The sequence below is a fragment of the Scatophagus argus genome, chromosome 4, assembly GCF_020382885.2.
Source record: "Scatophagus argus isolate fScaArg1 chromosome 4, fScaArg1.pri, whole genome shotgun sequence".
Taxonomy (NCBI): Eukaryota; Metazoa; Chordata; class Actinopteri; family Scatophagidae; genus Scatophagus; species Scatophagus argus.
The window spans coordinates 4,466,658-4,490,399 of record NC_058496.1 but is presented as its reverse complement, the minus strand read 5'-3'; the positions used below and the strand labels follow the sequence as shown (position 1 = coordinate 4,490,399).

Here is a 23,742-nt window from a genome sequence, read left to right as displayed (position 1 = left end):
ACCAGATCAGTGGGTTTTGTTTTTATTTACTCCCTGGGGATGACCTCAAAAAATGTAAACATATGAGTGGGATGCAGTGAACCTTTAATGCATAAAACAAAATGGCTGCCATCCGTCACCACAACAAGCAAGCTGCACCAAGAGGAGAGAAATGGTGCAGATCCACACTGCACACTGTACACCAGAGATCATTTTCTCCCTCAAGATCCTCTGCTGCTTCGCTCTCTATGGGAGCTGTGGTGGTGTGTGTGTGTGTGTGTGTGTGTGTGTGTGTGTGTGTGTGTGAGCATTCGGGAGCATTGTGGGTTGGAGGGAGGTCTTTCTCTGCCATCATTTCTCAAAACTAGCGATTGCGCACCCCTCTCAGATCAACAAAGCCCTAGTCGCACGCTTACTGTACACATCGATTCCACTGCAAAACCAGACCCCTGAAAACCCGTCAGAGACCTTGAAGACACGAGCAGGCCAACATTAAAAAAGGATGACCTTATTATAAGCAGGAACGTCGGTTATATTTTTTCTGGCATGTAGACAGAGAAAAAGGTGATAATGGCAGGGTGATATGTTTTATTTATTCATTTTGCTGATGTCTATTTATTATTCAATAGCTCGGTGTGTTAGCTTCAAATGACATCCTATAACTACAAGAGAGAAAATGTAAATGTGCGTCTACTTAGTGAGGAAAGGTGTAAGGAAGAAGGAACTTGTTTGTTAATATTTCAAGATCATGCTGTCATATAAATACACATATTGCATAATTCCCAAATTTAGCTAAAGCAAACAAATTTTAAAGGGATTATAATCAGATGAAAAAGAAGGTGTGCAATTCACAATGAAATGTCCCCATTTTCTTATCTGAATGATAGAAACACATGTAATCACTCTCCAACAGTCCAGCTATAGTGATTAAATCAGTTAATAAATCATGTTTTATTAAAGAAATTACCATTTATAATACTGCAATTCTGTGTCAGACTGCAAATATTTTGTCCTGTGACCTCTGAAATTAGTTTTCCCATACAGAATATTAATCAGATTTATTATTCAAGGCGTTTGATTTCAACTTTGGCATTCTACCTGCATTGTGCTCTAATTAATTTAGAAGTAATCAGAAATTACATGACAAAGTTGACTAGTCAACAACAGCTACCATCGTTATTGCAACATCACACCATATTCTGCGATCACATAACTTGGTCAGTTTGTTTAACAGCACTTCTGCTCTGCTAAAATCACCGTGACATTATTGAACTCCCTTATCCATTATCACAATTAGATGTTAATAAAACCAGAGAGCAGAATTTATAGCTGATATGTAAAATACTAATTTTGATACTCACACCAACCTGCTGAAGTGTGTAGTTACACATCTCTCTCTCTCTCTCTCTCTCTCTCTTAGACAAAGCCCTTTGTACTGTCTTCCACACCAGCTCTCCTCCAGGGGCCAATACTGTGCTCCAAAGCCCTTTAGAGGGGCAGCAAGCCGGAAAATGACCCCATGCTGTCCCCGCTCGCCTCAGCCCCGCCTGGTTACGCCCGTTTCCCAGGGACCCGCTGAGGGTCCAATACCCCTAGGCCTCCCTCTCACGCCACACTACCTCCCAGGGCCAAACGTTAACGGGGGCTCCTCGCTGTGGACAATGGGAGCCGGGAAACGTGGGAAAGAAATGTCACAAGGCTCTCTGACAACCGAGGTTCGACCCCCTGACCTCCGGGGCTGGTCCCACTGGGCCTCTTTATGTAAACACAGGGTGTCCAAACAAAAGCAAACCCTGTGTTAATCAGATTCATAACCCATGTGAGAAGATGCATGGAAGCCGAAGTGTGGAAACTTTAGGTTTGGACTGGTAGCTGCTTACTCATTAGACCGAAGGGTTTATTGATTTTTTTCCTCCTGCATTTCTCTATATTTCCTTTCTATTAGCCGCTACTGATAATCTTTATCATTCACTGTGGATTATTCTTTAAAAAATATAAATTCATTTAGCTGATCAATAAGGGTTCAAGTACTCTTTAATGGAGCCATTAGCAGGATAAGGACAAAGACTGGACATGCGTCTGCTGTTTGAACTCCCCATCGCCTTGTAAACAGTCCTGGTCATTTAACCTCTGACCTTCTGGCAGTGTCTCCTCACAATCGGTCCACTGCCTCTCTCCATAAAGAAGATGCAGGTCAAATGAGGATATGGTGAGCCACACTGCGCCCTCCAAGGGGTCAGAAGGGTTGCAGCACTGGATGGACCAGAGGCAGGGTGGGTCCTGAGCAATGGCAGGAGGGCAATTTGTTGGGAAGTGGGGGGTTAACGAGAGAATGACTGGCACTAAGCAACACTTGACTTAACCCTTCTTGGCTATGACTTTTGCTGAGATTCATGTGTGACTAATGAGAGTCACATTTGAGTTGTGATACTACAGAGATTGTGCATTTCATCTTCTTGATAGGGGCTGTTTTCTTATATTTGTATAATGCTATAATTGTGGAACAATAAAATTTTAATTTATATTTGGTCTCTTAACATGGATAGAACATAATATTTATGCTCTCCAGCTTTTTCTTAATAACAAGGTGTCATATCAACTCTGTTAAAAATTGTATTAGAGCAGAAAAAAAATTATCAGGTGATTCCCTTTAATTACTTGGACAAGCAATTGAGCTCCAAATAAACTGGACCTTGTGTCAGTGTTCTTCTTCACGGGTCACGTAATTACAGTGATGGGCAGTGAGGCAGCAGGTCATCCTATTGACAAACAATGGGCCTAATCTGTTTGCTCAAGGACCTTGACAAGGTCCCATTGCTGACCTCATTGGTACAAGAGCACATGTGTGGGTCAGGCCACTGTGGTCACCGGAGGTCACAGTTCGCGAACCAAACCCCACGACCTAATTCCCGGGAGACGTTTGCTGATGGACTCCAGTGCTAGTTAAAGGACATCATTAAGAACTTTGGCTGGACAAGTGAAGGATTATTGATCCTTGCCATGATGAGGTTCTAGCCTTGCAGTCAAAGTTATGACTAAACAGCTCTGAAAAACATGCAGTAATGACAGCAAATAACCAGGAGGTTGAAGCCATAAATGCATGGCACTTGCATGCTTTAAAGTATCGCACCAGTTGCACATGTGCATTGTTCATGTCAAGAGGGAATACCATTGAGTTTGATATACTATGCTGTTACAGTATAGGCAAATACAATATTAGTTTTAATACAGAGGAGGAATAAGTCCACGCTGTAGCCGCTGAATTCCCAGTCACCTGCCTAGATAAAGCACCACGATAGAAAGCATTTTAGTTTGAAAAAGGGGAGAAAAATATGCATGGGAAGTCATTAACAATGCAGAACTGTGAGTGGGAAAATGATAATTAACTCTAGATGGGGTCTGTAGAGGAACACTCTTTGAGGATTGCATTTTCCAGTGTTGATCTCAAGGTTAACTATTCTGCATGGAAATAAGGGGGCCAGAGGTGCAGCATTTCCTGACCACAAGCTACTTCCAGAATTAGCATGTTAATTTGTGTTCTGTATCCATATGAGCATTGGCATGGTAATTTTAACATAAATTTGCTCCCGCTGGGTTCTAGTATCCATCCAAAAGCATCGCAACCACAGCTTCTTGTGATACAGCCTACTCACTGTTCTACTCTTATTCCAGTCTCCTCATATTTCTCCATCTTCTCCTCCTCCTGATCATCACCATCATCATGATTATCATGACCGCATACAAGCCCCAAACTTACACCACCGGGCTATTTATACGAGTATAGATGAGATGCTGCATTGTCCCACGTCTCCTTGTAACCCCCATGATCATAAATCTGCCTGCATGGCCTGTGATCGTTTATGAGCACTTTACATGAAGATCACTCTCACAAACAACGCCCTTCAGCCAGTATTGAAAGCCAGGCATCAAAGTTGAAGATCAATGTCAGGTTACGAGATTCGTTGTGGGGCCTGCATGTTTGTATATGACCCTATATGATAAGAGGAATTTCAAAGGGTGTGGATCCGGAGCAATGCGATATGTGGTACAATCCATTATGACGGGTTGCTCTGTACAACGCTCAAACTGGTAGGTGATCAACTTTTTTGAAAGAAATTTGGGCCTCTTAATTCATCAACAGATCAAAAAAACATATTTTTAAACTCACAGGCTACCTGAAATGAACTGAATACCCAGACTGGGACATGCTTTTAGCCCTTAGCCAAGGTCAAGGGTTAAATGGCTAAGGTCAGAGGGCCTTGAACCTCTCATCCTAGGGACCTCTCAGATCAATGAAAGGGTGTTGAACATGTGAACTCATAATGGGGGCTTGTCAGAGGGGTTGATTGTTTTCTGTTTAGTGTCAAAGAGAGTGATTTAGTTGTTCATTCTTTGTCCAAAAATATAAAAAGTGTAAATAAGTTTGTAATACTAAAGACGTTTACAAATAAGGTAAGATTTTGAATGCTAAAAGAAATGTTCACATAAAATGTCTCTTTAAACTGTTCTTCTGCTGCAAGGTTTGACTCTACTTGACTCAACTTTACTCGCTTTTTCTGCCTGGTTCGTTTCTCTACTTCGTTTTTCAGTGCAGAAACACATGGAGGTGCTGCCCGCCTTCACTCTTCCTGCAAATGGGAAACAACACACGGGGGCCTTATTACTTTGGTCTTGAGAAGCTGCAGCCTTTATTCATAGATTGTACATTTACTGCTAAACTGATGACTTCACTGCTAACCTTTTCCTCTGCTCACATTCACTGTCACTCTGTGCTGCTCGCACTCTTGCTCTCATTCAGGTACACACACACTGTGGACACACACACACACAAAGTAGCTACGCTAGCCTTACAAGAGAGGATATCAAAGGGACAGTGTTCTTGATATGTCTGCACTTCATTTGAACACGACACGGTTTTGTGGGCTGTCTTTTATTATAATCTGGGTTGAATGAAAAAAGAAAAAGTAGTTTAAGTAGCATTTAAAAAAACAGGGTTTATACAGTATGCTACAGCTGCACAACGATTCTCTGGCCAGTTAGTGGTCAACAGGGTTTTCACATTTCACGCTATTCAACATCAACTGAGTTGCAAAAACTGGTAACCATCCACAGTGGAAAGAGAACAAAAAGTCGAGTCGAGCTGTAAGCTACCATGCAGAGGAAAAACAACTTTAAAAGGCAACATGTGCTGTTTGTAACTGCCCTCTGAAACAGCACTTACAAACATTTTTTGCACTAATGCCTCTACCAGAAGGACAACATTATTTCGTTAGGTCACAGAAAGATCATGCATTGGGTTTAAAAAGGTTTTTAGGTGATCTTTATCATTGTGGTTACAGTCATCTCAAAGTGTGGTCTCTGATGTTTGGATTTGCTGGAATTCTCACTAATTATAGTTTCGCCTGATTTCCTCCCCTGCTCATGTCATAATTAATATGGCTGTTAGAGAGATTTGTCACTTGAATGCAAAAGCAATTTTGTTTTAGCACACTAGCTAAAACATATGATTCTGTCATTTTAGGGCAAACCTTCCAAGGAGGACAGACTGGAAAAATATACTACACAGAAGAAAAAAAAATAATATATTACAGTGTTACCTGTTCCACTTTCTCTGACTCCTTCAAACCTTGACTGCCTAGCGTTGACCTGGCGCTGTGACCAGGTTCAGCCCAGGCTGTGCCCAGGCAGGTACCAGCTCAGATCAGCTGGCCAGGGCCCCAGATTAAAACAGGTCTCCCTTTTGCCCACTTTCATCTAAGGCCAACTATCCAGCCAAGCATACCCTATGTCTCCTCACCCCTGCCTCCTCCTATCCTCATCCTCCTCCTGCCTCTGCTTTCTCTCCTTCTGCCTCTGCTTTCTCTCTAATGCAGGAAGGAATGGCACGCAGGGACAAACCTGAGACTTAAAAACAGAAGAAGAAAATAGGAGGGGAAGGACATTGAGGGGTGGGGATGGTGGGGAAGAAAGGGGGTGAGGAGAAAAAGAGAAACGCACATTGTACTTTTCAAATGGATGGGAAATGATTCGCTGGGATTTGCTGACAATTATACGGTGGGGTTTAATCAATTCGGACCATTCACAGCGTGGAGAGGGCTGATCCCCCAGTACAAAGGAACAGACCGTGGGAGGGCGGTACCTGAGAAAGCGCCGGCCTGGTGTAAGTAACATGAGGCAACACTCCCCTCCCCACACATTGCACCGCAGCATATGGCCCCTCTCTGAACTTATTAGCTGGCGGATTAAGGCCAATCGCAAAGACCCAATGGCCTGTGGCTGCCTCCATCGCACCCTCCCTCGTCCCTCTTCACCCCCCAGGAATGAGGCTGAGTGACAAGGGGCATTGTGTTGGGCACCTAGCTCGCCACACCCCTCACTTACCCTGTCATGTGGTGCAGTTTGATGAGGTTATTTGGTGAGAGAGAACAGGATCTGACCATCCACCTTACAACCACAGAAAACACTGTACATACACTTAGAAATTAGTACCTCGCATTATATCAGAATAGCCACCTTCAAACCCATCTACATCATAACAATTCATAAGATAATTTTACCCTTTTGCCTTGACCACTATGGTAATACTACCTGCAAATTAGCAAGCTGCTCGGCTATGGAGTGGATTAAAAGCACCTGAATGTGAACACACAGATTAGCCCTGTAGATATGAAGTCTAATTAGCATCTCATTGCAACTCGACATGCGAGCTCAACATGAGTGCAGACATGCTGAGAGAAAAGGCTCCATTGGCCAGGGGTTGATTATAGGTCCATTATGCACATAGTACTTAGTGATGGGCTGAGAGTAGGAATTAAGAGCTTGATGGCTACTGCGAGGGGACCTGGGCTGAAGTACAGGGGAGTTAGAAGTCAACAGGGTCTCAGGTCTACAGGAGGCCAAGACTGGGGGGAGGCTATACAGTAGTCTCTGGCCTTCCTGAGTATTCATGGAGAGAGATTTGACAAGAGAGGAGCCCCCTATTTAAGCCCTCATTTGATCTGGCAAGCGGCAGGTGATCCTCTGCCTCTTTTTGTGTCAGACCACGGGGGTTTGTCGACCCCTTGTGACCTATCTTACCTGCCGCCTGTCAGGACACCTCATTTAGAGAGGAAGAGAAAAATAATTCAGTCCTTGGTATCCACCCATCACAGTGCTCCACCTGGCCATAGGGTTGCAGGGTCAACTCCACACTGAGACAGCAGGGGTGCTTGAGGTCTGCTTTGCTAATCCCCTCATATACAGGGAGGTGCTGGGAGGACCCAAAGACCAGAGAAGGAGCAGCCATCTTCCTGGTTCTTTTTGACAGGATTAGAGGCCCAGCAGGGGGTGGTCTTCAGGAGCAAGGCCTCACGCTTGGAGATCATGAAGGCATTTCTGAGAAGAGCAGAAGAAGGCTCAGCTTTGGTCTGCTTCCCTCCTGAGACCACCTGTGACCTATGACCTCACAGACATCGTACCCATTCACCGGTGAGTTTATTGGAGGTACAGAGCTGACAATGTGCAGTTGTCTACTGTGGAAAGCCTCTCCTCTGTTGTACGGTTCCCTATTATGTGAGTGCTTGTTTGTTTGTTTGCTTGCTTTCAAGAAGGAGTTCTCGTTAGGCGAGAGCCAAGCAGTTGATCTTTAATGAGAGGGGAAATCCTCCCCCTCTTCTTCCTGCAGGATAGTTCACTATACCTTATCTTGAACCCCCCTCTTGCTAGCTTTCATGTGTGTCTCATCATTGTGGGGTGAATGACTGCTCCTCAGAGAGACTGTGTCTTTGAGAACCAATGATTAATGTCCTTTTATTTTTTTGGGGGAGGGCACTGCAACTCAGCTTCTTTACATAAAAAGCAAAAGACTCTGCTTTTTCCTACACAAACAGTGATGCCACAGAAAAAGTGCCAGAGAGAGAAAATACACAGGCTGATGGTTCCTCGTAGACATGGATATAAATGTGCACTCCTGATAGTCAGATCTTTTTCTGCCACATCTCCACATCCACCCACCTCTCCCCAATCAACGCCTCTGCTCTTTGTATCTCACTGTTTCAGACACTGTCTCACCTCTGGAAACACCCCGGCCTCTCTCATCGAAAGCTTTTCTTATAACAAAATTATCCACAGTATGGGCGAGAAAAACTATTTTAAGAGTGAATATATCCAGTGATAAACAAATATAGCTTTAGAGATAAACATAGATTTTCAAAATACAATCCAGTAAACCATTGACACACATATGAGTGCATTGGGATTACATTTGATTTCTTTCTTTTACTGAATGCCAATATATAAAAAAACAAATCTAAGAGCACCACACTAAATACTTGCAACGCTCCAGAGCATTTAGCAACGGCTATTGGATAACCATTGTGACAAAACCTAAAATAGAATCAATTCAAGGGCAACTGTTAACATTTGAGATTAGCTCCGTGCTGAACCTCTGGGTTCATTTGGTCGCATTTACTCCCATTATCAACTGAATAAGCAGATCCGACTGGCAGAGATCCATTTCTCTCCACACACAGTAGTGCTCCATCTCTGTCTGAGCCCACTCAAATCACGTTAGCCAGTCAAATCAGGTTAGCTGCGTCAAACGTACTTTTAATTCAAAGCATCACTTCATCGACACCAGACTTGTTGGCAAGTCAGAGCCTGAGTTGTCAGTGCCTCCGCACTGATCCACATCCACCGGGGTCAGACAGATCAGGATATTGAGCCAGTCTGTTTGAGTGTGAGTGTGTGTGTGTGTGTGTGTGTGTGTGTGAGAGAGAGAGAGAGAGAGAGAGAGAGAGAGAGAGAAAGAAAGGGGGAGGAAGTGGACTATGCAATATTTTAGGGTCAGATGCAAAGAGTTACTGACAATCTGGCAGTCCCTCACACTGACATGTGTGTTTGATGGTACACACAGCCTCTCGCCAGCCTCCATGACCCCAGTACTGACACAAAGGGTCGAGTGTGTGACAACGTGCTGCTGTTTGTGCTGCAGACGACCACGGTTTGTTGAGGGTGGGTTGGTGGGGCATGGACGAGTCTGGGGGTTGGAGCTGAGGACAGAGGTTGTGTCGAGACTGCCAGTCTTTGTGGTTATTGTAAAGCATAGAAATACACACAGCGTTTTGCCACCATTTTGACAACACATTGATTTTCAGATCTATCCCAGAAAACACATAAATCAGAACAACAGTGATTTCTTAATATTTTTAAATGATAGGTTTCATCAAAATGTACATGTCTTATCTACGTCTCTCATCATGCGATTCTTTGGGTCATTTGTCTCTGACCCACTACAAATTTACATGAAAAGCAGACCTGTAGTCAGAGAGTAACGCTGCATCCTATCTATAATAAATCAGCAGTTTGAATGCAGAACAGCAGCGGTACACAGAAACTGCATTTCTTAGCTTTTCACTCGAAGGGCTTGGTGCAGACATTGTTAGTGTCTGACTACAAACCAAGCTGGATTTATCAACAGACCCCTGCTCTTATCCCACTCGCTGCCTGCCAGGTGTGGTAAATGTCCATTTCTATAAGCAAAAAGGTTCAAAAGAGCAAAGACATGTACAATGTGCAAATGAAAGAGAGATCGACTCGCTGTCAAAAGTTACATTTTCTCTTTTCATGTGCCTGAGGCCACATTTGCCTCATGAAAGACTCCCTGGTCATGTATGAAATAATAAAAAAAAAAATCTCAGGGCTTTGGCTGAGCTGCAAAGGCTTTAAGTTGCAAGAATAAAAGCAAACCTCCTGTAACTGTTTAACTAACATATTGCCCTGTGTATTTTTTGGAAAATCTCTAATGATTTCACTGTCTTAGACACTCTACTAATATCTTCCTAATGTCTTTCTCCTGCACCTTTCCTTTGATTCTGCAGTGGCAATCTGATGCACACCATACGCATGGAACAATTATGATCTTGAAAATAACCGAGACTGCAGGTCGTTCTGACTCATATACATGCAGTGAGGTGGAGTCAGGTAGTCTGATTGTCTGAGGCTAATAACAGCAGAGTGGGAGGAAGAGGTGCGCAGATGAGACGTTAAAATGGCTATAAGGCTTCCAGTGGGTGTAGGCGGGTGTTGAAATGTGTGTGTGTGTGCATGCTTGTTTGAGGGCACAGTGTAAGTGTAGGCACAGTGTGGCACGCTAACCCCATTCTGATAAATGTGTGGGATGTGAGGATCGTTGTGGAGCCCCAGAGCCAATCTGCCCAAGACCCTCACTGTAGCCTGAGGGCCTCCTCAGTGCCTTCCTCTACCTGTCTGTCTCTATTTTTCACTCGCCAGCTATTCAAACACTCCAGGACTGATGGAATAAAAAGGATTTTCTTGTAGTTTCCAATGTGTGAATTTTGTAAAAAAAAGAAGAAAAAAAAAAGGATTTGTAGGAAATTCTGACTAAATAACTCTGAAAATGGTTTGTCATTTGAATCAGTAATAAAAATGCTGTCATTTTTGCGATTTGACTTGATGAGCAAGAAATATAATTCTCTAAAATTAAATTCATACCTAACTGGCTGTTCTTGAAGGTAACGTAGGTCAACAGTTATACAAAAAATATTTTTAATAAGACTGTTCCAAGTCATTAATGCCCATCATTAAGAGCGGTCTAACATAAGCTAGGCCAAATGCACAATGCCCTCCTCCGTTCAAAGTGCGAATTAGCTGCTTCGTTACGAGAGAACAAAGCCTCACGACAATCACTCTGCAGCAGCACTGTAATAACTGGGCTCCGCAGCAACAAACAGACATTATAAAATGTGCGAAATACAGATGACACAAACACTTTGTAAATGTAATTTTTTGCATTTGAACTGATGAGCGGTGCAATATACAGAGCTGGAATCAAATAAAGATTGTGCCAGAGGAAGAAGAGAGTGATGCAGAATCAGTGTGTGTGTGTGTGTGTGTGTGTGTGTGTGTGTGTGTGTGTGCGGATGAGAGATGGGGCTGAGTGGCAGACAGAATAAGGTGGTTTTGATCAGGAGTTTCTCTGGAATAATTGTCAGGATCTGCTGTTTGGAAGATGAGTGACAAAAGGAAAAATATGACAGTGGAATTTGTTGAGGAAACATGAAAATGTGTCACACATCCGTCAAACAAAGAAATGCAATATTTATGGATTCTTGAAGAACCTCTTTCCCTCTGTCTTTCTCTCTCAAGACACACACACACACACACACACACACACGAATGCATGCATATTGTTAAACTCCTCTCAGACTCTTCTCTACAAATCATTTCCCACGTCGTCATGTGTCTCCTGAGCGTTCGTTCATAAAAGGATTAACATGCAAAAGAGGCAGTTTACATAACAATGACAAGATTGTTTAAAAATCCACACTTCAAAACATGATTATGATGAGCATGTGAACGTCCTAACAGACCTTTAGCATATGTGGGAAATTTTCGTTCTTTTACCACCCGTTATGATAGGACTACGATTGCAGTACAACATATTTACCTCTTCAAACGGTGATTAGTGTTTTTACTCAGCTACATGCAAGTCAGTTTTTCCTTGATTCATTCATTTTCTTCCTGTTTTCTTATTATTAGCAGATTATGTACAAATCCTGGTAAAGAAAACCAGGAAAATAAATTCAATTGAACCATCAATTATTTGATATGGGCTATTGGTGTTAGGTATTATACAATATTCATTTTTATTCCCCTTTGGGTCAAGGCACAGCAATCAAAATATTGAAACGTTACACGCAAACATGTACGTTCACTAATAAACAGACACAGGCTGATGTTTCTAAAAGAGAAAGAAAGAAAGAAAGAGTTGTTTTTTTTTCCAGAGAACCCGTTGATTAATTAGAGCTATCTGTCTGAAGACCTCCTGGTATGATTAGACAACCTCTTCTCTCTCACTTCTCATTCTTCCTCTAATACACACACACACACTCACTCACAAACACACACTCACACACCTACTAAGAAAACAAAACCCCACTAATCATCTGAAGCCTTTGTAGGTGGGACTCGGTCATTATCAGACCTCAGCAGTGCAGGTTTTTGTTGGTTTTAGCTTTTGCATCCTCAATCAATCGCTAACAGGAAGAACTTTAATCAGGGTTTTAATGCAGCTGTACAAGAGGTGGGCCGGCCCATTGTCTGGGTCTGAAAGGGCTGATCGGAGGGGAGTCCTCTCGCGTTTCTTTACATTCACCTGCTGGGCCCTATTGGGTCTCTTTCTGAAAGAAAAGGACAAGGGAAATGAATAAAGAACACAGTGTGTCCGCTCAACCAGCCTGCGGGTTAATCAAGGAGCTACTTGTCAACTCCACAGAGCCTCACAGTTCGATGGTTAAGCTCTCCCCTTCTCTTTCCCATGCCAATTCAGACACACTAAGGAGCTGGGACGGGACGAACAACAGCGGGCCATAACACAACCATGAGATAATGATATGCTGCTCTGAAATGAATGTATGAAGCAGGGGAGGGAGGGAGTGATGGGAAAGAAGAGGGACCGAGAGGAAAAACTCGGTGGATGCCAAAGAAATGCAATTTTGAGAGTCTGTATATATATGCAAAAAAAATGCAATGAAAATTCTAAAATATTGTACTGCGGGGGGTTAAAGTGTGTTTTTCAGAAAGTTATTTTGCTTAATACAAACAGAAGCTATATACAAATACCTGCAGTGGGCCTTCACACACTGCAGGAGAGGCTGCAAAGACATAAATGCAATGCAACACACATACACAATACACAGCTTAGATTTTTCCTTGTATTTAGAGACTTTGGCAGTGGTTACTCCTCAGCCGTGTGTAGAAACAAATTTAAGAGGAAAAAAATCAAAATTCAAACACCTCTTAAGAGATTTTAAAGATGTGCAACTTGTCAAGGTGATGCAAGTTCAGCCTTCACAAACAACCTGGATTTCTAGAAAGCCATGAGAATTAAAGTACAGCTTTATCAGCTTTATCAATTTTATTTGCAAATGTGCAGTGGAGCAGCAAATGGTCAGTTTCAAAGCCTTTTAAATGATGCTCTTACCCCATCTAGTGAAAGGAAAGAGTAATTCCCATCATGCCAGAGCCTGTGTGTGTGTGTGTGTGTGTGTGTGTGTGTGTGTGTTTGGAGTTTCTCATAAATGAACCTCTCAAAACGCCCAAGAAACAGAATTAAAAAAGGAAATAAAATGTGGATATAATTCAAAAGTTTAAGTACAGGAGTTACTTTGGAGACAAATAAAAACGAAGAGAGCGCAGACAAAAACGCATCTGAACGATTAGCGTGATATTAATTCTATATTGCTTCCGCTTAATTTTCCTTTCACAAAGACCACAAGAGGGCATTATTTAATGAGGACAATATAGCAAAATGTAATCCAGATTACACAGAAGTTGTACAAATATATAATGTAGTTTCAACCTTTTCAGATAAGCGGACAAAAAGTGACTGTTTCAAATGGCTGAAAACAAATATTTATTATTATTATTATTATTATTAAGAGAAAACAAATTCCAGAATACTATAAATGCTAGCACAATTTTTGTTGAATTTAAATTTAGATTACCAATTGAAAATTTTTCTTTGGGGAAAAAAAACTGTTAAAAAAAAAATCACTAATTCATCCCAGAGCAATCTGATAATAACATCAAACACTGCTGACAATGCCGAAACAGAGATTTTTGCTCTTCCTATACTTTTGATGCAATGAGATTTAACTGAGCAAAAATTCAAATCAGCATTTTGTATCAACATGTTTTCAGCTAAAAATGAAAAAAAAAAAAAAAAAAAAAAGTTCAGCACAACATGCATGACATTTCCTGGATAAAACGTCTGCAATTTGTGGAGCACACGGGGTGCTTTGGAATTGCATGTACTTTAAACATCACATTTGTAGACTGGAGACTAATGGCTGACAGGGCTTTTTGTTGAAGTCCACAGGAAGTCCACAGGAAGCCTTCAGGGCTCTCCAGCAGGGACTGATGCACTTATAAGAATGCTCTAACAAAAGAGATGGCAGCAATTAGGAAAACAAAAGAGGAGGGTGCCAGTGATTATTAGCAGGAGCGCTTCAGCAGCCGACACCCAGCTTCCACACTGTCAATTAGAGAAGCAGCAAAGAGCAAAGGACTGAAATATATTTGTATAGCATGTATGTATTTGTTTAGCAAAAATGGATTTTATTTTTCTACATGTCATATATATTTTGGCATTTCTTTCCCCTTCCCCGTCTGTTATTATATCTGCCTGTCAGTAAATGTGGTTGTATTTCCCAGGAATCAACGAGGCATGCAAACTGTGAACCTGCCTGAGTGGGAAATTAAAAACGAACATCGTGTTTAATTCATAATGACTGCGTTTAGACACACTTGAGCTTGCTCAATTAACAAAATTCAAAATGAGAAAAATACACTGTGTGCTCACGCTGGTTCAATTTGATTCATCCGAAGTTTTACAAGCTACATTTAAAGGCTTATTTTGGCTGATTTGCCGTGTTTGAGTGTTGATTTTGACAGGCACTCACAGCAGAAGGTCAGCAATTCACCTGTAAGTCGAGAAATTACCCTGCCTAATTTCTGCTGTCCTTCAGGTGCAGCCTGACAGCCTCCTTTGCATTTTAATGCAGACAACCTGATTATTAAATTTTCAAGGGCTTTTTTTTTTTTGCCTGAAATAAATGGCTGGGGTTGCTGGGCAACCTGGCTTGATCAAACATGGTCCCCCACCCCCATTTTCCAGCTCATAATTCTTCCTCTGTATTTCAGACATCTAATTCTTAATTAGATTAAGATGCAAAAAACCCCACGTTCACACTTACTGTATGTGCAGATTTCTCACTCCCTCTCATTTCACTCTCATTCTCACTCACACACACACACACACACTATATATTTATATATATAGCTTTGCTTTAACAGTGTCGCTATCAGCAGCAAAAAATGTATTTATTTATTTTTTTGGTTATATAATTTTTAATGTAATTACCAAATATTTGTAAAAAGAATGTAATTTTTTTTAATGTAACATTTAAACCAAAAGGTTTATTTTAGAGTGAAATTAGGCTTTTTTTTCAGTTTCAAGCTTATCTTTGTAGTTCTGATAAAAAAAAATTCACAAATGTGATGGAAACAAATTCAGTATATTCAAAGAGGAAAAAAATCTGGTATTCAATTACACAGTACAAAACGCAAGTCAAACAGTGAAACATTCTCGTTCCAAGGGAACAGCGTGCTCTCTCAGCACACTGTACATGCACCCATTTCACCCAAATGGCCCGATTATTTGGAAAGTTGAGGACGTTGCATGTTGATATGAAGGGTCATCTGGAGGCCTGTTGCAGCTTCGTACTGCAAAGGATTGGATTTTCACCAGAATGGCTTCACTTTAACATCAATCTATCTGCCCTTCTCTACATTTCATTCAAAGTTAAGGTGCACAGAATGATGAAGCACAATGTGTGTTTTTCAGTCCCCCGTGATTTAAATCCTCGCCTTTACAAATGAGCATGAGTTGCTTTGATTTTTAAATAAAACGTTTCTATCTAAACTCACCAAGGCAAAAAACATCTAAAATATTTTTGCACCGTTTGCATTTGTCTTCAAGGTAAAGTTAAATGGGTCATTAAATTTCACTCAATTCTCACTGGTCTTAGTGTGGAGGAAGAAGATGTATGCATACAGCACACCAAGGACAGTTGGATTTGCCATAAAGAGCATGCCATTTTTGCTCTCCCTGGGGCTATGGCTTTGATTGAATCCTGAAATGAGTTGAAATGTCACAAATCCCAGCCAATATGCTAGAAATGAAAATTGGCCTTGGGGTTTTAAGGTTCCCATTAAGGGTGTGCTTAACACATTCTGTTAAGTGTGGTTGGAGTGCATCAAAAATACAACATAATCACGTGCACTCAAGCAAAATGTCTCTAAAATATACTGAAGCCGAGCCTCTCTGGTGCAGCGCAAGAGAGCTCAGGACTGAGGCGAGAGGAAAGCCAAGGGGCAGCTGGGTGCAAATTAAACCGGGAAATGTTTGGCCGAAGCAGACGCAGCTATTGTGTCTGAATAGTACCAAAAAATAAAGCTGAGTAAATCCTGTATTTTCCCCAGGAATGTTTCTGATATGAACTTAAAGCACAATTCTCCAAAAAAAGTCGCATTTGAACTGGAGCACAAAAGAAGCAATGATGTCTGAATGCTAACATGGATTTGAAACTGACTTCCATCACCAGCGTCCTTAATATATCACAGTTTATCTGCCTTCTTTTGATGTCATATTATAATCACAACAGCTTCTGCGGCGTCTTGTTGCATTAATAACAACAAACTCTGCCTCTACATCAGCATCTCCCTTCAGACTGGTAATGCCTGTCTTGCTCCGAATGCACTGATTCGATACAACCATCCTCCTTCCTCTCAACCCCTCATCTCTCAGGTAGCTGTATTTTCAGGAAACGGGAAAATGACTCCTCCTCACTGCTTAGTATTCACATCACGTAAAGTGGGTCTGTGTTCCTCATTTAGTTCTGTACTGTACAGCTGGGGAGCTGTCCGGCGTGCGGCGGCAGTATGCAAATGAGTCTGGATTTGAATGGAGATGGAGGTAGACACAAAGCTCAATTAGAGACACAGAGAGAGAGATTGTGGGGGAGCATTAAGTGTCTGCAGGGGAGGGGGAGGGGAAAGGAATAAAAACCCCTGGCTGCTTAATGCCAACCTGAGGAGACCAATGTATAGCCACATTCGAACACAAAGGCACTGAAGGCACTGAAATAACCAGGCATATTTCTAAATTCTTCAGACAGGCAGCTGGTCTTTGAGGGGCTCAGACAGCTCAGCTTTGTGGTGCGATTCGGTCTCACCAATCACGCTGAGAATATCCCACATCATCTATGTCACACCTATCATCAAAACAAAAAGGTATCAGGCAAGCATAGGTGCACTTCCTCTCGTGCTTAAAGTTCAAAGAGAGACTCTCCCGTGTGGCAAAAAGTAAAGAGGGAGCGGAGGAGAGAGACAGCCATTTTGTTCTTGGGTGTTAGTCGATGCCCAGCAGCAGTGCATATCACCTGACCCAGCGCCTGCATGAGTGTCCTTGGAGGAGTCTCTGACATCAGCGCTGCCACCCTTGGTTGCCACAGCAACCGCTGCAAAATGGGGGGCAGGGGGTGGTGTTGGTGGTGAAGAAGGATGGGGGGCAGAATAATTAATATGCACATACAGGGAGTTTGAATGAGGATTATTGTATTTGTTGGTGTGTGAAGCTGAAATGGATTGAACACCACAGCAAAAACGAGGAATATCAGAAAAGAGATTAAGCAAGCTCATTGGTCAGAGAAATCATTTGCATCGCTGTCAAGGTTATTGCCAAATTATTTTCTTACATACAAGAAAGTAACTTAATGGATGCGACAGTGGGGAGGTGGGCCATAGGGTGAGGATCCTCCTCCTCCTCCTTCTGCACCTAATGCTCCTAAACATTATCATCATCATGAATAGTTTACAAAGCTGCGTACAGCCAAGGTGATGCTTCACGCGGCACCAATCCATCGGCCAACGGCTGACTTTGTGCCCGTGAACTGCAATCATTTTACCATGCTTGGACAGATTTTAATATGCAGCTGAACTGAAACAGACAGTGCAGACTCGACTCTGGGTGGATGAGGCTAACTTGATCAGGGAGGCTCAAAGATCATTTAGCTGATCCGGTGATGCCACAAAATCATCCAGCTATGATTTCTCATGACACACTGTCTGTCAGATTATATAGGCACAATCTTTAGTCACGGAGACACACAAGTCTGACCTAACATTTTGTCTCTCTCTTCCAAACCGCCTCTCTCTCTCTCTCACACACACACACACACCTCACACACACACACACACACACAAGTGCAGAGTGTCAATAGCATCCATGCACTTCTTATCAGTGAGAAAACCAGAGGCTGCATTAAGTCTCATTACTGACAAAACGTGTTTTAAGACATTACAACAAAAGACACAAATAAGTCATCTGCAGCACGCTGCGCAATTGAGCGAAACAGCAGAAAGGAAAGTGTTTGTTTCGACTGACAGCACGGACGTACACGCACACAGTCACGCACGCACGCACCCAACTACGCCCCGTCGGTGCGCGCACACGCGGGCTCAATACAGTAAACGTTGCGACGGACTCATCAATAATGCATCGGCACTTCATGTTTATGCAATTTACAGAGCAAGACCGAGCGATGGATACTGTAGGTGTGAAGCCTGGCGCACAGCGAGCGCAAAGCGTTTCACAAGCCCGTCACAGACAGAGACAGACGGAAAAGTTCAAATCTTGTCCGCCTGGAGACAAGGAGATTAAGACATTTTTAAAAATCAGTCCTCAGCACATACCTGTTAAAGCGTTATTTCTTTGATTCTGGTTTAGGCGGACTTGAAGGGCTTCATGATGACACCACACTAAGGAAATAAAACTGTAGCTGTGGCGATATGCAAATTAACGACTCCCGCCGAATGCAAGTGCATTTATTATTCATAAATTACTCATGTTTATGCAAATTACGGTATACGGAAAAACTGGTGGGGGGTTGAGTGGCTCCTTCTAAACATACTGTGTGATTCGATTTATGTTACACTCTTCCATCTAAAATGATCCAAAAAATCTAAGCATTTGATCAACATAGTCCTGCACAATTATTCTGAAGTTTCAGTTGAAACTGAAGTTAAATTGAGTCAAAATCAAAGACCTGAGCATAAAACAAACGGGAAAACATCCAGAAAAATATGATGCGGCCTTTACTTGTTTCTTTCTGTATTTATCTGTGTATTTATTTATCCGTACAGTTTTACTATGTATTTATAGCTTAAAATGAAAAGAAAGAAGAAACGTGATCGATGTTTTTTCTCTCTCTCTCTATCTATCTATCTGTGTGTGTGTGTGTGTGTGTGTGTGTGTGAGAGAGAGAGAGGAGCTGCTGATGAGGCGTACATTTCTTTTGCGCACTGTATCATAAATTACGGCAGTAGCGCGTCATCAGAAAGGGACGACGTTGACGCGAAAGAGTGGCGGCGCGCATCGCTTATATTTTTAGCTTGTTTTTGTACAATAAGCTGTAATTTCGAAGTTAAACGAGGAACCAAAGAGGCTGTTTGTACTGAGAGCTGCACACTGCCTCACTACATCATCGTGTTCGTTGACAACGTTATCCGGATTTGAATGGACGATCGTATTTGTAGACCCAAGTAAAGTAAGCTAATTGATGCTAGTGCAAACCTGTCAGAATCAGTAGCAGGCTAACTTGAACATTTTCGTCACCACTTTTGTTTTTTTTTCTTCTTCTGTGGGCCATTTTTGATCTCCCTTTTTCAGAAGCAGTTATGTTCCACAATAGTTCACACAGAAAATACTGGATTTTTAAGAGTGAAGATGAAATTGAGCACATGAGATACAAGGCAAATCAGAAATTCCGTAAGAAAACACTAGAAAGCGGGAAGGTAAGTAGTACACGAAGATAAGAGCAAAAGAGAACAATACGTTACTGTCTACCTCACGTCCTCCCGGGTCATCTCTCTGTGTGAGTCAGCCTGGGGTGAGTGAGTCCGCCTTCCTGGGTCGCCATGAGGAAGACGTTTTGTTCAGACACTATGAGAGGAGGATGCTGGACTTCTGCAATGCTTTCAAGCCGGCCATGCCCAAGTCTGTCGTGGTACGTACGCGCTTTGCTTGTAGCATGTGACCTTAATGTGTGCAGATAGATGACCCATGTGCTTCTCACCTGTGCAGGGTACAGCCATCATGTACTTCAGAAGATTCTACCTGAACAACTCCATCATGGAGCACCACCCTCGCATTATCATGTGAGTGTCACGGTAATAACTGAGATGAGATGGGAGCATATTAGCTGTCCTGGCTGGGGGTAATAGTCACAGGAGTCACAGTCGAGCTGATTATATAATGTAACGCTTGCTGTGGCTCCATTTGGGAAAGTCTTTTACTGTTGGTGCAGGTAAACTGATGAGGATAAGTGGTGTCATGTGAATGACACGTTAATATATCTATATTATTATTGTATTATGATTTATATAGTATGTGGGACAACTATAAGGAATATATATGGTCTGTGCAACCTAATACAGGCTCACCTTCCTGTTTCAGGCTGACATGTGCATACCTGTCTTGTAAAGTGGATGAGTTCAACGTGTCTAGCACCCAGTTTGTAGGCAACCTTCTGCAGGAGAGCCCCGCAGGGCAGGAGAGGGTCCTGGAGCAGATCCTGGAGTATGAGCTGCTGCTCATCCAACAGCTCAACTTTCACCTGGTGGTCCACAACCCCTACAGACCCATGGAGGGCCTGCTCATTGACCTCAAGGTAGGTGAACACCTGGAGAGCTTCCGATGTCAATCTTTCATTACAAATTCACTTCAGTTAGTTCAGTTTATTTGTCCTGTCTTGCTGAATTATTACCTTTTCACAAATGTCATCCCTCAGACAAGATACCCCACACTGGAGAACCCAGAAACACTGAGGAAGAGTGCTGATGACTTTCTGACCCAGGCGGCCATGACCGACGCCGGTCTGCTGTTCTCTCCCTCTCAGATCGCTCTGACGGCTATTCTGAACAGCGCCTCAAGAGCTGGACTCAGCATGGAGAGGTGGGTCGCCAGCTGAGCTCAGCTTATCACAGGGAACACTGCAGAGTTTTTAAAAGTCATTTTTGAAGCAATTTAGATTTAGAAATTTACTTAAATAGTCTGATGAGAACCGATTACTTTCACTTTGGTATCATTTAGTGTTTTTTTTTTTTTTTTTTTTTAATACGGCTTTCAGTATCAGTATTTGCAGACAGTCACAGTCAGATAAGAGTTATGATCCTAATCACGGAATCAAATGTTATGTTTATTTATTTATTTTTAATGTTTAGTATGTATAGTATAAGGGTGTATTTCCCTGGATTTGACCTAAAGTGGAAACCTTTTGTTAACTGTTTCAAATGCCTAGCTACGTGACTGAATGTTTGGGACTGAAAGGGGACAAAGAGACTCTCTCAAAGATGTATGACTCAATGAGACGTGAGTAAACTGCATCTTCTGTATGACACCACAAGGTGGCGATATGGGGCTGTTCTGAGCTTCACAAGTCTCAAATAAACATTTTCTCTGTTCATCCAGGGATGAAAACCCTCCTCAAGAAGTATGAACTTCCAAAAGCAGATGAGGTTAATGCCTACAAACAGAAACTGGAGAGGGTTCATGCTGAATTTGCCACCTCAAGCAAGTAAGGAGAAGAAGTGACCTGTTTGGGCTTCTTTTTTTTTTTTTTTTTACAAGACAGTTAGAGATTTCTAATAATCAGAGCTCCCCACAACATACTGTCACACTCATATTAAAGGTCAGAATATGCTTTAGTGTGGAGTTGAAAAGTCTTTTTATCCATTCCTTTTACTCAGACAGAACCAAAGTGGTGTGGTTTTTGTGCACACATTTAGCTTCAACATTTAACAATTTTAAAATGCGTTTCTGCAGCATAGTTGCAATTTCAATCCCACACACCCAAGAGAGCAACTCAGATTTTCCATTGCCATATGTAATAACAGTTTTATTTTAGCCAGGTTGTTGTATCTAAGATGCAAAAAGGTTCAAGGTTCAGTATCAGGTAGAAAAATAAAAAAGGAACACATCATCAGCTGTATGAAATACAGAAAGGAAGAACAACAGCACGCCACATTCCTACCTACACCACCCATACCATGTAGCACAGTTGATATTGGTATTGCTGATGAGACTTTTAGGCTCATTCATAATCACATGTCTGACGCGAGTTGTCTGTTTAACACTTGGTGAGGTCCGTGGTATCTTAAGTGCAACTACAGTAAACAGTTTGGTAAACTCTTAAGCTATGACAGGCACAGATTCAGACTTTGCAGCTGCTTGAATCATCAGGAGGCACGTAAGGCCCACCTCTACAACTATGACTTTGATAAATCTGTGCATGGCATGACTTCGCAGGATGAATCTGTATGAAAACAGACGGTGCAGAGGTGTAGCAAAACACCTCCTGTGGTTGGCGGTAGAGCAAGAGAGACTGCAAATGCATGAAAGCTTTCAATCACGTCCGAAGGCTTCAGAAGGAGTTCAGGTGATGGTTGTTAGAGCAGCATGTATGTATGTAGGCCCACACACTATAGCAGGATCCATTCAGGGTTAACACATGCACAGGACAGGTTACAGATTATCTCCTACAAACTTCTCTCAGCTCTGTTCAGCTATTGTCATACACAAACACCTTCTACTGCTATACAAGCTTAAGTATATAATATTAACAAACAAAGCAGCGTATAAAAACATAACAAGTGGTTCCAGTGCTGCGTGGTAGTTCATACACTGAGACAGTGGAAGTTGATGGTTTGAAGGAAGAGCTTGTCATAAAACCAGGTGAGGTGGGCAGTCTGTTGGTGCGTAGAAAGGGAGTTAAGGCTTGTGTCATCTTGGAGAGAGGTGCTGTGTTTGAATTCCCTGATGACGGCAGAAAACGCTACTTCAGTGCTTTGGATGGCCTCCCCTGTAATCCTCACAGGTTGTCTCGTAGGAAAGTAGTGATCAGGGTGCCCCTTTTGTCTGATTCCATGTCAGTCATGAACCAGAACCAGTCAAACTTTTGAGGGGAGCGGCAGGCATACCAGAATGAAAGAAGTAAGCATAGCTCAGGTCCATCTTCATAGAAATCGTCTCTTCAAAGTCTTGCGTGACAAGGCTTCTTGTCAAATTTGAATCAGTTCAACACACTGTTGGTGTCTGAAGCGTTTCGGGGAGGGCTTTGGAAGGACAGTGTTCAGATATACGGCCAGTGCTTTCCCATACAGAGCAGCCATATTGCGTTTGAACTGCCAGGAATCTAGGCCACATGCTTATAAATACAAAGTCACTTTAGTCTTCAGTCGTGCACCTCGTGGGATGAGACATCACTTTGGCTGGCTGGCTGTGTGGTCTGACCACCACACTTCGATTCACAGGCGGAAATCTGTAAAACTCACATTACCTGGATGGCAGCAGCCAGTGACATGATGGTGCACTCGGTCCTGTAAGGTAAAGTGGACACGTTTGTGAAGGGCACGAGCTTGGAGAATCATTCTGCATATTCACACACGGTGTGAACTAATCTAAATGAAGACTCGTGAAACTACAGCTGCTACTGGTGAACATGAAGGTGTAGTGGAAACTGGATGCCACATTCTGTACCTACATGAGTGCTGACAATGGACTTGAAGGGATTGGTGACAGACATAATGTGAGGAACAGAGATCACCATTAATTACAGCTTGCAAAGTTCGTTCTGACCAACGTGATATCCACATAGGTAATTCCTAGTAACATACTTTCTGTATTACAGCAAACGAAAGAGAGGATATGAAGAAGATGGTCATGTTGCAAAAGAACCACGTTTGACAGAAGAGGTGGGACAGCATTTTGCATTCAGGCAAACTTTGTTCATGATTTCATTGTCATTCTGAAATGAACTTTTTTTTTTCCATTGCAGGAATGGACTGATGAAGACCTATTATGAGTATTTACTTCAAAGCTTGTTTCAGATTGAAACAAAATTCTAAGTTATTGTACTACTTAATTCCAGTGTTGAGCTGTAAAGGTTAGCTGACCAAGCCTGGAATAGAATGGCACAGTCAGTTTGCATAAATGTACCTTATTATATATTTACTTTTCTACATGGTAACAGAAACCTGGATTTGCCTTTGTTCTGCAGGAAGAATAAAGCTATTTTTCTACATGTTATCTTCTCGCCTCTGCAGATTAAAAACAGTGTTATAATGTTTACATGTAACCAGGCC

General features: G+C 42.2%; 1 protein-coding gene across 2 annotated transcripts; it reads left to right on the top strand.

Annotated features, from left to right (window-relative positions):
* Positions 1-18,928: 18,928 nt before the first annotated feature.
* Positions 18,929-23,686, top strand: ccnh (cyclin H). 2 transcript variants are annotated; one of them, XM_046386986.1, is made up of 10 exons: positions 18,929-19,143; positions 19,271-19,395; positions 19,485-19,607; positions 19,685-19,758; positions 20,057-20,270; positions 20,391-20,554; positions 20,901-20,971; positions 21,071-21,176; positions 23,289-23,352; positions 23,436-23,686. In XM_046386986.1, exons 2-10 carry the CDS (start codon positions 19,279-19,281, stop codon positions 23,460-23,462), a joined length of 960 nt encoding a protein of 319 aa, XP_046242942.1. In that variant the 5' UTR covers positions 18,929-19,143; positions 19,271-19,278; the 3' UTR covers positions 23,463-23,686. The 2 variants fall into 2 exon arrangements, with proteins under 2 accessions (XP_046242942.1, XP_046242941.1); XM_046386985.1 differs by having other exon boundaries at positions 18,930-19,148.
* The last annotated feature ends 56 nt before the right edge of the window (positions 23,687-23,742 follow it).